The following is a 15,704-nucleotide window of genomic DNA, read 5'->3' on the forward strand; positions in this document are numbered from 1 at the left end:
GCCCGGCTGCGCAGTCAAGTGTGATTCCTCTCCCGCCGGCCGCGGGGCGGCCCGGCCCGGCCCGGCTTGGCTCTGCTGGCCGGAGGCCGCAGGGAGAGGAGTAGGCCCGCCGGGGCCCGGGCCGGGCCCGCCACCTGCCCCGCGGCCGCAGCACCGGTAGCGGGCGCGGCCCGTTGCCCCGCGGCAGCCGCTCGCCCCCCGCGGCCGAAACATGCCGGTGTCTAGGCAACGGCGGCGGCGTCACTTCCTGCGGCGCCGCCCCTCCCGCCGCAGCCCTCGGGCCGGGGCTCCGTTCCGCGCTCGGGCCGTTGCAGCGGCCGCGACACGTGGCGCGGCGGGGCGGCCCCGCGGGCGGCATGGCCGCGGCGGCCGAGGCGGCGGGCGGCGGCAGCAGCCGCCACGAGAAGAGCCTGGGGCTGCTGACCACCAAGTTCGTGTCGCTGCTGCAGGAGGCCAAGGACGGCGTGCTGGACCTCAAAGCGGTGCGAGGGCGGGGCGGGGCGGCGGCGCCATGGCGGCGGCCTGCCCGCGGCGGGGACGGCGCCTGCGGCACCGCCGGGCCTCGCCGGCCCGCACAGCCCCGCCGAGCTGCCGGGAGGGCGGCGCAGCGCGGGGGCCGGGCGGGCCGCACGCTCCCTGCCTCCCCCGCCGGGCGGCGGGGGGTGCCCCGGCCGCTGACGGGCTGCGGCTGCCCGGTGGTGGCTGACAGCCGGCCCGGGGGGCTAAAGTGCGCGTTCCCTCTCCCTGGAGGTGTCCGAGGCCGGGCTGGATGGGGCTTGGAGCAGCCTGGTCCAGTGGAAGGTGGCTCTGCCCGTGGCAGGGGATTGGAACCGGACAATCTTTTAGGTCCCTTCTGACCCAAACTATTCTGTAGTTTCCACTCTTTTTTTTAAGAGGTTAAAATAGTTACCGTGCACAACATGTAGCTCACTGATTTGTGGGATTTCCTATTTATTTTTTACTCCCCAGCGTTGCTCTCTGCACCAGCTCAGTGTACAGGCCATTTTTTTAAACCTGTTTCTCACCTGTTGCCCTCAATGCCTATTTACCAAGGGGAAACGTTGTGGAAAAACAGACCGTCCTCTTTTTAGTACTTTTTTGATACGTACGGAAGATGCTCAGTTGGAGGGGTGGGTGGCAGATCATCGTCACCCACCCCTGCAGCCTGCCACTTCGGAGGCGAGAGGGCAGCAGGAGGACTTTCCCGGGGAAGCCCTGGGACCAGCCTACCTTGCGCCACGCCCTCGCACCAGGAGGTTGCTCCATCGCAGGAGGGACCCTTGGCGCAGTGTCCCACTCACCAGTTCCCTGGAGCATGCTGCGCCCTGGCTGAGGGCTGGGGCTCTGCTCTGCCCGCCGGGCTGCTGGGGTGCACAGTGCCTGCAGGCAAAAGTGTGATTTGCCTGGCTGGTTAAGGTCCTCGGTGAGCTGCTGGGGGGTTAAGCGAAGGGCAGGAAGAGGCCGGCTTGGCACTCTGGTTACTTGAAGCCCTTTCTGGAAAACGGACCTTATTTGTTGATTTTTCTTGATGGGCTCCAGGACGTGAATGGTGTTCTCGGAGCATTTCTGTGCATCCCTCTTCAGGGAGCTGGCGCTTCAGTGATGTTGCTGTGGGTAGCGCAGGTTCAGGGGGAAGTGGGAAGGATGCTGGTAGGTGTTATATTCCTTTTTCAGTTACGCTGCAGTCTGGACAAATTGGTTAACTTTTTAGTATTTAACTGCCTCTAGTAAAACTGAACTAAGCTGTCCACATCTCGGGGGTTGTTGTGCGGCTTACTTTATTATCTGTCATGTGCTGCAAGGTGTTCCAGGTCGGTTTGAGAAGCAAAATGTAATTTGTAAGGCATCAGGCCAAAAAGCTTAGCTTAAAGAGCCAAAGAGGATGGATTTGAACAATAAAGTTGGGCTGTGTAGCGGGGTGGGACAATGTTTCTCCTTCCCTTTTGTGAGGAAGGTGTCTACCTGGAGGGAAGGGAAGAGTTGATAGCCAGGGAATAGTAAGTGGGCATTGCAACAAGTCATAGACACTTCTGCTCAAAGCCTTTGTTGGAGCCTGGTTCTGAATTGCAGGATACGGTTTGTTGGAAGTAAACACTAACTGAAGGCAGTCAGTTGTTGGTACTTTCATAAATGATGATTGAGAACAATCATTTCTGTAAACAGGTATTTCTCATAAATAAGCCACCTATCTAAGGAAAAATGAAAGCCAGCATGTATGTTATGTCAGTGTGCTCAGGGAATTGCAGAACCAGGACGGTCTTGGAAGTGGAACAGAGCGTTCCAAGAAATGATTCACGCGGTGAGCATCTTCAGATGTATCCCTGCGGACAGGTATTGACCATCTGATGTCACGCTGCTGATGAGTATTTCCGTAGCAAAACCTGCAGTGCACTATGCAGAAAATACAATTTGGAAACATTAAGTGTACTTCTGGCTTTGTGATTTAACAATTGAGAGTGAAAAGCTGTTTTATAGGATATTTCCTGGTGACTTTTTGATACGTCTGTAATTACAGTTAAGCCATCTGTAAGGGGATACTTTGGGACATGTGTGCTCACCCATCACGAAGCAGTGATGCATCATCCTCTGTGTGTGCACAGTTCCTTGCTTTAGGAGCAGGGAGCCCTGCGAGTTCTGTATGGTGAGCTGGTTTTGGAAATGTTGTAGCTCTGGATGCTTCTCTGCTAACATCTAACAACTCGTGGGTGTGGAAGCGAGGTTTTTATTTACTTGGAATTTGTATTCTACAGTGCTTACTTTAAAATCAAATACCTGTTTTCCAATAATTGTATAACTGCCCCTGAATAATCCTGTATAAACAAATGTAGTTATGCAAATAAGCTTAAAACATTAAGGGATGAGATGGAAGGGAAAGAAAACAAAGTTCCTGTATGCAGCAACCCATAAATTGCAGGGAAGAGAGAAAAAGAGCAAGATGAGTGTATAAGGGATAAAGCGCCTGAAATGACTCCCAAAACATCGTGTGTTCCTTCTCTTTGGTAGCATACAATTGCTTTTGCCTTGATTTCTTAAAGGGGCTTGGTTTATAGCAGAATGCTATCCCTGCTGTACTCAAGGTTTAGTAGTGTTTGCGATCAGTGCAAAGCATCAGGTACTCTAAAATCTACTTGTTTACCACTACCTTTAGAAGTGTGGTCAGGAGCAAGTAACAGCTGCCTTACACTTACCGTATTCCACAGAAGAAGAAAAAGCCTCTCTGTTAAATTTTACGTTCCCTTAGTCATTACATGTGCAGTGATACTCAGTGCTGTTACGTACAGGTTGCCATGCACGCTGTTCACTTTAAAACTCCCACCAAACTGCTGACAGTCCTCTTGGGGAGAAGACGTTGTGATCTGCTATGGGCACAGCCCGGAAGATTCCTTCAGCACAGGGAGAGCAAGCAGGTGTTGCTGGCCCTTCTGCTTTGTGAAGCGCCGCAGTAGCGACACGGTATTCGGAATTCTGCCATGGTGCTCTGGTGACTTCCTCCGCTCTTCAGTGCTAATGCAGCAAATGTGCAGCTGATGATTCCTGCTGCATTTTGTCAGCTCCCAGGGAGCAAAGAAGTTTTGTAAGCGTGCACCCAAGCTCTCGACTACCCTTTTTCTGGTTGGTTGGTTTATTTCGGGAGGCAGTGGGGAGGAGGGGGGTGGGGTGGGGTGTGCGTGTCTGCATGCTTCTAGCTGAAACTGTGCTGAACAGAGCGTTTTCTGTAGTCCAGAAGTGGCACAACCTGAATGCACACAAAGCAAAGTGCTGCGCTTAGATATTTTCCTTTCAGTTCCAAACCTGCCTGTGAGACACTCATATATTGCTTGTCTTGGATACATTTGTAATCAAAGCCTGAGGAGGTACCAGAAGGAGTGACTAGAGTGTGGCAGCTTTACATTAAAAAGATTTTGTGAAGGAACTGCAGATAGAAATGATTCAGAGGAAGGAGTGTGGAAGCTATGTCCAACCGTGTTAGCAGGGCCATTGTGGTAGACATCCCTTTCTTGTGCTGCTGGATGTGCTTCGACCATTTGACATAGGCTGAGAAATGATGAGTTTTAAAAGTGCTTTTGACAATGGGAGATTTGTCTCAGGAGGCTCTTTTAATTATTGAAGTCATTATTGTGTGGTTTGTATGAAGAAACTGAATGTCTGAACTTAATTTCTGAGCCATGTGCCTACCAGAAGGTGGTGAACCACTGGAGTGTTGAGGAGGAACTTTTCAATTTGTTTTTAAAATATCTGTGAAACACCCCATAAAGTTTTGAGAAAATAATTCGGTTACAAGACCAGCACCAGGAAGCTAGTGAATATCTGGATTGAACTTCCCAAACTGGCTCCAGTGTAACTTCCTTGTTGGAATTCTTGCTGTAAGTAGTTGGACTTTGTAGCTGTGACTGAATTACACACAGGGCTGGTCAAGCCAGATACATTTGTAACTCTGTCGTTCATTTTCTCCATCCCTAACCTGGGCTTCTGGAGCCTGGTTTGCAGCAGTGGTGTATCTCCACTGCTGGTGTTGATGGGAGCTGTGCTTTGGGCATATGAAATGCAATAGCATTCAGAGTGCTGAGATTACTCTGATTTTGAAACATCTGAAGTTTGGCACTCAAAATTGGTGATTTTTTTTTTTTTTAATAAGTCTTAGACTTTGGTATCATAGCTACGAGTTTGTGTACGTTGCTATCTTTTACCACCAGCGTAGTTTGAAAATACGTTATTATATAAGATTAGTAAAGCATTTGCATATTGTACAGACAGGCCTTTTGGAAAATCTCATGAGGTGGTGAAATCTGTCTCCAGAGCAGTTTCTTCATCGTTCAAACCGTGAGCGGTAGGCTATGTCCTAGGTCCATATGTAGAGCAGTGGGACAAAGGCAGAAAGTTGAATAGCAGCTGATCGTTTGCTGTCCCTTCCTTGCACTGAATAAAGTAGAGAGCTTGCAGAAATTGTGCCTCTTAAGACTGTGAGATATATGAGGTGTTCATTAAAAATTGTGCAGGCAGCATCAATTTTGTCACTTCCTGGATATCTCTCGCAATCGCAGTAAGCAGCATGTATGCATGGCGTGCAGCGAAAATCGCAGGTGAAGATAGCGGGCACATACCTGCTGACACAGGTGATTGAAGAGCCTGTTTCCTTGGGGAGAACGAAAGTGCACTTCCTATGTGTTTGTATTTTGTTTCATTAGGTAGGAGAAGATTTTAATGGACTGCTACAGAAGACCATACAAAAGATAATTGTTGATAACGATATTGGTAGAAACATTGTTTAGTAGGTACCTCGCTGTCAAGGAGAAAGAGCAGTGTTTATACTTCATGGCTATAAGAGCATTTTTTTACTTTCCATTCTTCTTTCATTTTTCCTTTTAATTTTACTTCACTGGAAAAAAAAATTGTACTACTAAGTTCTAGTAATTAACTTTCTAATAGGAAAATGTAATTTCTTTGGAAGATTAGTGAGTTTGAGTATGCTTCAGAAAATACTGTAAAAGGAATTATGTGGACTTTGCTATAAAGTTGATTTGGTTTTCCTTCCCATTTGTGGTTGTCTCAGGTTGTACTCTTCATATAGCCTACTTTGTAAAAGCATTAATTTAATAGATTGTTGGACAAACTGAAATAAATTATTATGTGCCTATCGTGGAAATCAGTTGGCTTTATGCATTAGTTCAAATTTGGGATGCAGAAGTCTTTGCCAGCTATCCTGCTCTTTATTTTTCTTCTTTTCTTCTAGTCTGTTTAATACATATAATCCCTTATAATCATTGTATCTGAGTGTCCTGAGTACTTAGAGAGTTAGACTCCTCTTTACTGTCTCTCCTTTTAGCTAATATTCTTTGAACTTGAGCTGCTTTACAGCGTCAAAGACCTGAGGCTGTGGAAGGTGTGACTAGCTCAGGTTTGCTTATTTTATCTTTAGTCTTTGCATCAGGTACATAAAGGTCCCCATGAAAAGAATTACAGCATGAAGCAGGCTTTCCTCTGCCCGACATTCTGCTTCGCTTTGAGTGACAAGCTGTGACAGCACACAGACACACAGCACAGCTAGCTGTGACGTACAAGTGATAGCGTGATGGTGGCGAGCGTCCCTGTGAGCCGTACCAGGGAGGGTGCTGATGGCTGTGAAACGGCTCTTGGTGCTCAGTGTGACAGATTGAGTGAGCCCAGGCACGCTGCGAGGTGGATTCATGCAGTGAAATGTTAGAGGATGATGCTGGCTTGAAACGTGGCAGCTCTCCCTCAGCTGCTTTGCAGTTACAGCCCTGTTGTTTCATATCCCAGCAGAGTTTAGTCCAAACAAAGACTGCAATGCCTCGAGTGTCAGCAGAAGGGTTGATAAACTTAATACGTTGCTGGCTTCGGAGGCTTGCTCCACGGCAGGGCATTGCTGTCTGCCTTCCCTACTTTTTCCTGCCTTCCAAAGACAGCATTGCAAGCTCCTCCGTGCAGTTGAATAGCACGTGCTCCAGATACCAGGCACAGTCTTTGCAATGTGCGTGAACTGTCCTCTCTGACAAGGGACCATCTGCTGGTCTTCAGAGGTGACTCCTCTCAGCGCGCTGTGTAGCCCTTCATGTGGGTGCTGAACTTCTGAATTTGTGCTTGGGCACCTGGCTCTCGAAGAGCTGAACCTTCCCCCTTCAGAATGACATTAGTTGGTGTTTTTGCAAGGGAATGGCTGAACCGGCTTTGGCCCTCAGCATGCAAGTTGCTGTTCTTCTCTTGGCAGGCGGCTGATACCCTTGCTGTGAGGCAGAAGAGAAGGATCTATGATATCACCAATGTTTTGGAGGGGATTGATCTCATTGAGAAGAAGTCAAAAAACAGCATCCAGTGGAAGTAAGCCATGTCAATTCTGCAAATTTTCGTGTGCTCAAGAGCAACAATTTGCTGCTTTCCACTTCTCCTGACTAGATGTGACACCGTAAAGTTGATGTTACGCTTGTCAATGGGCAAGACGACCTTTTAGAATTACAGGAAAGTTGCAAATGAATTTTGTTTGTCTTCTCTTTAACTTGTGTCTTTGATATATAAAATCAAATTTAAAGCATACAGGAGAGAAAATCTCAGAAAACTTGTAGTGCTACTTTATAACTAGTACTTGTAGTTGAAAAATTTACTCAAGATGAATCGGGGAGGGGTATTGGAACACACTGTCTCCACCTCCCTACCCGCCTTTTGTCCATGTCTGTTTTCTCTTGGGTCACTGAAGGTGAAAGCTCAAGCTAAGAGTCAGAGGGGAAGGAGAAAGGGCCTGCAATGCAGAAAATGCTCCAATGCAAAAAAAAGCCTTAATTCCAAAAGAAAATAAATTTTGCGAGAGGAGAATTCTAAATTTGATCTGAAGTTAGGAATTTTCATTTTTCTGTTAAAACACTGATGGGAAGGTAAACGCTCATTTCCTTCATATGGAATATTAGTAGATTTTCAGAATGTTGAAAGTAGTCTTAAGAAATTATCTTTGCGTGTTTGCTTTAGATTTTTACTTGTGATTTCATGAACGCTTATAACTTTTTAAGAGGAGTAGGTGCTGGCTGCAATACAAAAGAAGTCATAGACAGGCTGAGGTATCTGGAAGCTGAAATTGAAGATCTAGAGCTAAAAGAAAAAGAATTGGATCAGCAGAAACTGTGGCTTCAGCAAAGTATCAAGAATGTCATGGATGATTCTACAAACCACCAATATCCTTTTAAATTAATTGTGTGCATCTTGGAACTAGAATTATAGCAACAGTTAAGGTGTAAGTCGTGGATAAAGCACAGTATAGCCCATTTTCTCTAGAAGCAAGGAAAGGCAAATATTTTTTCTGGTTTTGGTTCAAAAAGAAGGAAAGTGTAAATCTAATTTACATCACTTTTTAACTTCTGTGACTGTACGATTAGTAACCTGCAAATAATTTAGCACGTGTGTGTATATATATATATATATATATATATATGGCAGTAATTTTTAAGTCCATAGTATAATTCTGGTGTCTTATTTTAAATGAATTGTATTGCTTTCTGGCACTTGAATTTATAGTTTCTTACCAGGGCTTTACATGAATCTTTTTTTGTGTTGCTTCCTTCTCTTGAAAAGATTAAGCTATCACCCAAAGATAAATTGAGTTGACAAAGTCCTGAAGCTTGTTTGGTTTGAAACTGGAAAAAAATCCTGTGTGTAAATACCCTGTGAGCAGAGAGTTCCAGCTGCATTGCTGGTAACCATGTGTTTAGCTGTCTTGCAAGGTATTGAGCAAAACAAACACCTGAAACTGGGAGCAGGAAAGTGCCGCTCTTCTCTGTAGCAGTAGTGACGAGTACTTAAAAATTATTTGAGTTTCTCTACAGAAACTGTTCCTGTAAAATAGGTTTCATAGCAAAGGAGATTGAAGTTAGATGTTAGGAGAAGCTTTCTTTTGGGAGAGCTAGCACTGGAATTGACCTCCCAGGAAGGCGGTGGAATATCTATCACTGGGGGTTTCCCAGAAGAGAGGAGGCAAACATCTGTCTGGAACGTCTAACAGTTGATCCTGCCTCAATGCAGGGGAATGGGATGGCAGGTGAACTCTCAGGTCCCCTCTGGCAGTATTTTTGTGTGATTGAGGGAAGTCCTGATATGTACTTTAATTCTGTAGTGTCAAGTTAGTGAGGTAAATTATTCTTCAAAACAAGGTGTTACATGTTTCCTTTTTTAGAAGAATCTCTTCTCATTCAAGCTACACAACTATTTTCTTTTTGTGTTTTCTTTACGGATACAGATTTTTTTTTTATTTGAAAGACAGAACTCTTCTGTTTTTAACTAGCCATTCTGAAAGACAAAAATCATGCCTTGATTACACCTCTGAGTAACAGCAATGCGTTTATAGTTTAAGTTCAGTTTGGACAACTTCTTTTAGAGGGCAACAAATACCAGTTTCATGTTGCTTTAAGAAAAACGTTCCTTGACATAAATTACGTTTTCATATGTCACCCATGAAGATATCTGCAACTGCTTCAATGGTAAGTTGCTTCTAGGCTGTATTTTTTAAAGTTAGGGATTTCCTGATCTTCCTTGTGAAAACTAGCTTGCTAACTAACCTGCTTTTTCCCTGCAAGTATGCTGAATTTAGAAGTATTCAGTAGTGATCAGTACTAAGTAGATATCCCTCACAATGTTCATGACTAGCAAGTTCTCGCACTTGCTAGTTGTACTCACAGATGGTATGGAATAGGAGCTCAGCTGTTTCTGGAGTACTTGTTTCGGATGTCTTTTTCTGTATTCATACTTTGCAGCAGCTTGCCTTAGGCCGTTAATGCAACCAGGGACCATGTTGGTCTAACCCACCAGAAAGACCCCGCAGGTCAAAATTTCATAACATTTTCTGGTGGCAGCTGTGGCCAGAGGGAGCTATATGTAAATGGAGCCAGCTGCAGCTCAAAGATGGGGCATTGCTACTCCTGTACAAAAGCAATCTTTTTTATTTAAATTTGAAGAAATTGCAAAGAACTGCAGGCAGAAGTTACTTCCCTTGACATCCTTTCCTGATCCTGGGGCACCCAAGGGAAGATTGTTGTTCAGGCTCCAGCTAGGGTCAGAACCATCTCTTCTTTGCCACAGGGAAAGTTGGGTGTGGTTTTGAATAAAAATGCAAGGTTAGAGAGCTACCGTGGAGTTTAACAAGCAGAGCTGTTACTAAAAGGAGTTGGTCGTTAGAAAACGTGGAGCGCCTACTATGCCAGTCACATAGTACTTCAGTGTCTCGTAGGAGGCAAAGGAGAAACATTACTGCAAGTTACAGACAAAGGGGACATGATGGGCGAGTGACCTGCAATGTAAGGCAGGTTGTGCCAGTGCTGTTGTACTTGTGATCTCATGACTTTAACCAGTACATTTTAGTGCACGTAGCAAGCCACAGGTGAGTTCGATAGCCAGCTGTTAACATCCCAGTGGTATGTGCTGCAGAAGCTGTGAGCTTAGACACTTGGAACTGCTGGCACTAAAGGTGATCATTAATACCTTTTCTTCCTTCTGTTAAATCTCTCCATACTACCACCATTCTTCAAAGCCATAAAGTGAGCTGGACCAGAGCTGTTTTAGCTGAAAAAGAAACTAGTGAAATATTCTCACCTCACGTTACGTATACAACTAGGAGGTCTGGGGACAGTAACAAACAGGTAAAGAAAGTGGTAAACCTTGTACTGCTACGAGAAAAGGTTCTTGCAACTGTGGTCTATGGGAATTCTGTGATTTATAGTATGGGATATACTTGGATCTTATAGGGACTATGCAAGTCCCACCGCAAGTTTATTTGTGCTAGAATTATGCAGTATTTTAAGTGGCCTTAGAGAATTACCATATCTCATTTGAGAGGATACCATGCAAGACATAAAAAAAATTGTGCACATTTAACTCTTAAAAATTGCTGTTTAACCAGGAGACACACTTCTAGCAATTCAAGCACCTTGTGGTACACAGTTAGAAGTACCTATACCCGAAATGGTATGTACTGGTTTCTTGTTTACCTAAGTGTTCTAGAGGGACAGTGGAAAAGAAGAGCTACATTACAGTGGAGGATTTATCTCTATCCCCTTCAAGGGAAGGAATTAAGGTGGTTTCAGTTGAGAAAGGAGAGGCTGGGTGGGAAAAAGTGGGTTTTGTACACCTAGATAGACTAATGGTAACTCTGTCTTCTTTTAAAAGCGAGATATAATAGTGGGTTTCTTTGCCCTCTCTTCTTTCTTGCTTTTAAATGTTTCAACTTTCTAAATTACATGTAACTTTCACAAATTCCCTTGAGAACTTACTAGCAGTGACTTTTATGTGTCTGGTTTCTCTGTTGTATTGTTGAAACAGATCTCTTATGAAAAAACCTTTTAGATTTAGTTGTAGGTTTAGTTTAGATTTAGTTTATGTTTAGTCTCATGGTACTGGACTGGATAGAGAGACTGCAGTCTCACTTTAGCCAAAAGGCTTAAATGGAGAGGATTAAAGTAGGAGGCCAAGTTACCTCTGTCCATCTTTAATTTTGATGATGTTGTTGTTGTTGTTGCAATGCTCTGTTTTAAACAGGGTTTACATAGTTGGGAGAAGCATGATAGCCACCATGCTTGCAGAAGGCCAAAATTCACCTGAGAAGTTTCACAAGCTGTTTTTAGTGAGGCTGAGCACAGTCTAATATCACAAGAGCATCCAAAGCTAGAACCGTGAAGCTGATCAGTGGTATTATCTTTGTCCATCTCTGCTGAAATCAGTTCAGGCAGTGGTAAGGTTCTCTGTGGGACCAAAGTTAGCAGCTCTGATGTTGGGGTGGGGTTTGTTTGGGGTTTGTTTTGCTTTTTGTGGAGGACTAAAAGAGATGATCTTAGTCTTCATCACCAAGTTCAGATTGGATGTTTTTGCTTTGATTCCCCTTCCGCGAGGCTCCTTCCCCGCTTTTGTCATCCTCATTTTTTCTAGAACGTACTTGCTGAAAACTCATTTGCTGAATTAGCCACTGTGGAGTCAGGAGCCTCATTGAGACTGTGCTAGAGGAAGCTAGTCCTAGCTGTATTGCTTAAGTAACTTGCCAAAAGAAGGCCTGGCAGATCAGCTAAGAGATTGTTTCCATTGACTCACGATCCTGTGTTCACTCAGTCTGGGTGAGATATCCAGCTGGTTTAGGATGCTTGGTCCCAACCAGGATCATTATGATGCTCCATTTAAAAGGAAGAAATGTAAATGTACAGAAATAGTTATTTATCACTATTGTTATTGATAAAACATAGCCCTGCTGTAAGTCTCATGTAACTTGAATTCAACATTTAGTTAAGCATGTCGAAGAGTCGTATATTTGTGTCCTCTGTAACTGTGTTCTGGGCAGGTAAATACATTACAGGTTTGTAATCTGGTTTGGGTTTGTTTTTTTATTAGATCACATGTATTAGTTTTAAATGCATTTTTTTTCCTGAGTATGCTCTGACAAGTTTGTGCCAATTCTCCGCTCTTCCTAGTGATGTAACTAGAAGAGCACTGTATTTATCTTCTGCATCAGTTTGAGAAGTCTGTTCAAACATGTTGATTACTTTCTGTGGGAAATAAGTTTGTGCCATTACGGTTATATTTGGTAAAGTTCCACGTTCTCAAGGAATGGTAACTTTCATAATGTACCACCTTCACAGGGACAGAATGGACAGAAGAAATACCAGATCAATCTTAAAAGTAGTTCAGGACCTATCCATGTGCTGCTTATAAATAAAGAATCAAGCTCCTCCAAACCCATGGTGTTCCCAGTTCCACCGCCCGATGACCTTGCACAGCCCCCATCTCAGCCCGCAGCTCCAGCGACTCCCCTTAAACCGGCTACGGCTCCTCAAAATGCACCAGAACAGCACGATCTGAACCCAGGACAAGAGTTACCGCAAACATCAGTTGCAGACACACCATCAGGTGGGTCCAGGGTTTTTCCTGCCTTGGGTGGGTGGGGGTGGGGGGAACTGGAGGGGAAGAAGAAACTGTTAGAAAAGGTGGTAGGTAAAAGAAAGATCAAGATTCTGCAGAGCGTAGCAGCTGTCTGTTAAGAAACAACCCCAAGAGCTTACTAACAGCTCTCAGGAGGTTACAGAGAAGCCCCTTCCTCTTCTGTCTGGGGAAACAGATTGATCCCTCGTAGCTTATCATCTTACACTGAACAGGTTTTGGATGCGATCCTGTTAATTATTCTGAGGTGCTGCTCCAGAATGCAGTGTGGAATGAAATTGCCAACCTCTCATGAAGGATACGGTTTGAACATGTGCCTTTCAATGAGACAGATAATAACAGGCACCAGTTCCAACTTCTGTGCCACAAGGTCACTTACCTTCTTCCGCATAGCCATGGTGAGAGACCGCCTGAATATCAGGCGGTTTTTTCATAATAGTAGGGTAATAGGAAAAGATTTAAGAAAATGCTATCAGTGTTACAGACTGCATTTCTGAGGGGTCCTGATTAAATTGTGCCTGCGACTTCAGAAGGGGGAGACTCCTCTCACCTCATCCCAGACGTTGGCCATGTTCTCAAAAACAAAGCCGGGTGCAGGCGTTTTGTGTTCCCTTTTATCATAACAGACTTTATCACGTGCCTTTCTGTCTTTGTAGATGGCAGTGTGCAGCAGAACAGTGCAACCCCAGCAGCTCCTTACTCCAGCCTTCCCGAGTCGGTGTTGTACCCCAGCCTTTCGGGAGATGTCGCCCAAGCTACAGCTAGCTCAAATGACTACCCGGGCTTGCTGCCCCTGGACGTTAACTGTATTCTCAAGCCAAACTCGTTCGACATAGCAAAGATGGAAGAGCCCGCAGGTAGGAAGCAGTAGTTACTGTTTAAATGTCTTTATTGTTTTCCTGAGCCCTTCTTTGTGACCAGGTTACCGATGAGTTGCACAGAAGACATGACAGGCCTCTGTTTATCTCCTGACAAAGCCACTGAGCCAGCTCTAAGTAGCAAACTCATTTTGAGCAAAATACCTTTCTCTGCCACCAAATCGGGTTCCTGTTGTATGTGGCTCTAGGGTTATAAGGGATCAGTGGGAGAAATGTATCAGGAAAACATGAAGGATACAAAGATGAATATATTTTAGGTATTATGTGGCATGCTGTCCCTACCGCTCTTACACTGCGCACGTGACCCATACGGTACTTTGCAAACCAGTGTTCTAACGAGCCTCTGTTGACTTCTGTAAACATGTGCTCCTGTCTTTCACAGGAAACATCAGTGGGGATATTATCGATGAACTCATGTCTTCTGACGGTAAGTATTTGACATCTTTACTTTTCTAGTAATGAGCAGTAGCAGCATGGGTTTTGTGTGAGCAGCACTCTTGGTAGGTGTCCTAAATCTGATGCCAAGAGTCAGTACAAAACTACTTCTTTCCCCTGTGCTGCCTTCTCTGTCTTTGTCACTCTTGTCTTTGCTCTCCCCTTTCCATTCCCTGCAAGTTTTACTTAACAATCAGAATATGAAAGTCTTAATCCAGCAAGCACTTACATGCATGAGTAACCCACCACCAGTCCTTAATTCAGGAATAAAGAAAGAAGTGCTGCCTTAAAAAAAATAATTTAAAAAATCTAGTTTAATTCTGTTTTGCCTCAGGCTTCCTGCAGGAGCTTTGAGTAAACATTTCAGAACGTATCTACATGCCTGCACGCAGACTGGTACATGGGCAGCCGGGGTACACTGACAGAACAGACAAACATCACCCATTTCTGCTCTTGCACCTTAGTGGCCATGAGTGCAGAACTAAAGCACAGCTAGGAAGTTCACATGCTCCCTGCCTCGCTGAGGTGCCAGGCAGAGAGGTGAGCCCAGCTGGCATTGTTCCTCTCACCCCGTTGTTCCTCTCACCCTGTAACTGTGTGGCTGTGAGCAGCCTCTCCTAATACCTGCCCTTCAAGCAGATGACCTCAGGGCTCTTCCAGGAAGACCCGTGTAACTGTAAGATCCAAGGGGCAAGATGGGATTGTGTGAATGTGCCAATCGATGGCTAAAATGGAAACAGTCTCCACTTCTAGGGCAGGTACAGCATGCCCAGCTCACCTGCACTAGTTAGAGTTCCTGAGGTGCAGCCTGAGGGCTGAGGCTTCTCTTGCTTTCCCTCCCTGAAGACACCTTCAAGTCCACGCCTGAAATGCAGTGCACCAAGCATTTTCATCTGTAAAACGGGGCTAATGCTAACTTCCTGACTAGAAATGATAAGTACTTGAAGGCAAATACATGCAGTGCCAACAAGGCAAAGGAATTATAAACGATGGCTTTCTGATGAAAGTTTCAAAAGCTGCTCCGGAACTTCTTTGCCACAGAAGGAGAATTTAAGTCCATATTCCACAGCTATCACTCCATTCCAGCAAATTCACTAAAATACTAAGGAAAAAAAGTAGACACATCACTTACTGCCTTAGTTTGAAGGCAATACAGGTCTTCACAGTATGTACTGTAGCACGCTTGTCAGGTTATCGAGACTGTTTTAAGACTAACCCTGATACTGGTGATGACAAACATACTGAATTACGAGATAGGGCTGATATTCCACAAGTGTTTTAATTTAAACTAAACTATTCCTGCTTTACAGTTTTTCCTCTCTTACGACTCTCTCCTACTCCCGGAGATGACTACAACTTTAACCTGGATGATAATGAAGGAGTCTGTGATCTCTTTGATGTGCAGATACTAAATTATTAGATATTGTGTCAACCAGACTACTTATCTACCTCTAACTATAACATTCTAGACTTCTTCATAACCTAAGTATTTGAATAATGAATGTATAACTTCGTAGTTCACTGACTCTGGGAGTATATTTCCTTTTGCTTCCTTAACTACTTCACAAAAATTAAACAACCAGAAAAAAGGGCTTTTATCAATAATTCTGGCATGGTTTTTTCACATGAGTGTCCTCTGTGTAATCCAATTGTTTGGAGTTTTCTTTAGCAAGAAAAGTGAAAATGCTTTAGAGCCTTTGATCATTTTTTTTAAAATGATTAGGCTTCTTGCTCACAGTTAACAGCATTTTCTTTGAAGCTTTACTGCCAAGAAGCTTTCTATTTTTTTAACCTTTCAATGAATTTTGAAGCTTTCACTGCCAAGCTGAAAAGTGAAGGATACCAACTTGAGTTATGCTAAATTGTTTCAGTGAACCAATTTTGTGAAGTGCCTTCTGTTTTAGCACTTTAAGTTTCTCACACTGACTTCTGACATTCCACTTTCCTAGATAATAGGAAAGGTCTGTTTGTAGTTTG

The 15,704-nt window shown here is 44.5% G+C and overlaps 1 protein-coding gene across 2 annotated transcripts; it reads left to right on the forward strand.

Moving 5' to 3' along the window:
• Positions 1–356: 356 nt before the first annotated feature.
• E2F5 (E2F transcription factor 5) lies at positions 357–15,641 on the forward strand. 2 transcript variants are annotated; one of them, XM_086465178.1, is made up of 9 exons: positions 357–482; positions 6,728–6,837; positions 7,518–7,679; positions 8,935–8,978; positions 10,394–10,458; positions 12,117–12,384; positions 13,071–13,271; positions 13,675–13,719; positions 15,038–15,641. In XM_086465178.1, the coding sequence occupies exons 1-9, from the start codon at positions 357–359 to the stop codon at positions 15,145–15,147; spliced, it is 1,131 nt and encodes a 376-aa protein (XP_086321304.1). In that variant the 3' UTR covers positions 15,148–15,641. The 2 variants fall into 2 exon arrangements, with proteins under 2 accessions (XP_086321304.1, XP_086321305.1); XM_086465179.1 differs by lacking the exons at positions 357–482; positions 6,728–6,837; positions 13,071–13,271 and having other exon boundaries at positions 7,627–7,679.
• Positions 15,642–15,704: the final 63 nt, after the last annotated feature.

The sequence above is a fragment of the Leptosomus discolor genome, chromosome 5 (assembly GCF_034619465.1).
Source record: "Leptosomus discolor isolate bLepDis1 chromosome 5, bLepDis1.hap2, whole genome shotgun sequence".
NCBI classification, from domain to species: domain Eukaryota; kingdom Metazoa; phylum Chordata; class Aves; order Leptosomiformes; family Leptosomidae; genus Leptosomus; species Leptosomus discolor.

Excerpts from the sequence above, each read along its gene's own strand:
- E2F5 (XM_086465178.1), top strand. The coding sequence starts at position 357 with ATGGCCGCGGCGGCCGAGGCGGCGGGCGGCGGCAGCAGCCGCCACGAG. Across the intron at positions 483-6,727 it reads GCGTGCTGGACCTCAAAGCG|GCGGCTGATACCCTTGCTGT; the intron begins GTGCGAGGGCGG and ends TTCTCTTGGCAG. Across the intron at positions 12,385-13,070 it reads AGTTGCAGACACACCATCAG|ATGGCAGTGTGCAGCAGAAC; the intron begins GTGGGTCCAGGG and ends CTGTCTTTGTAG.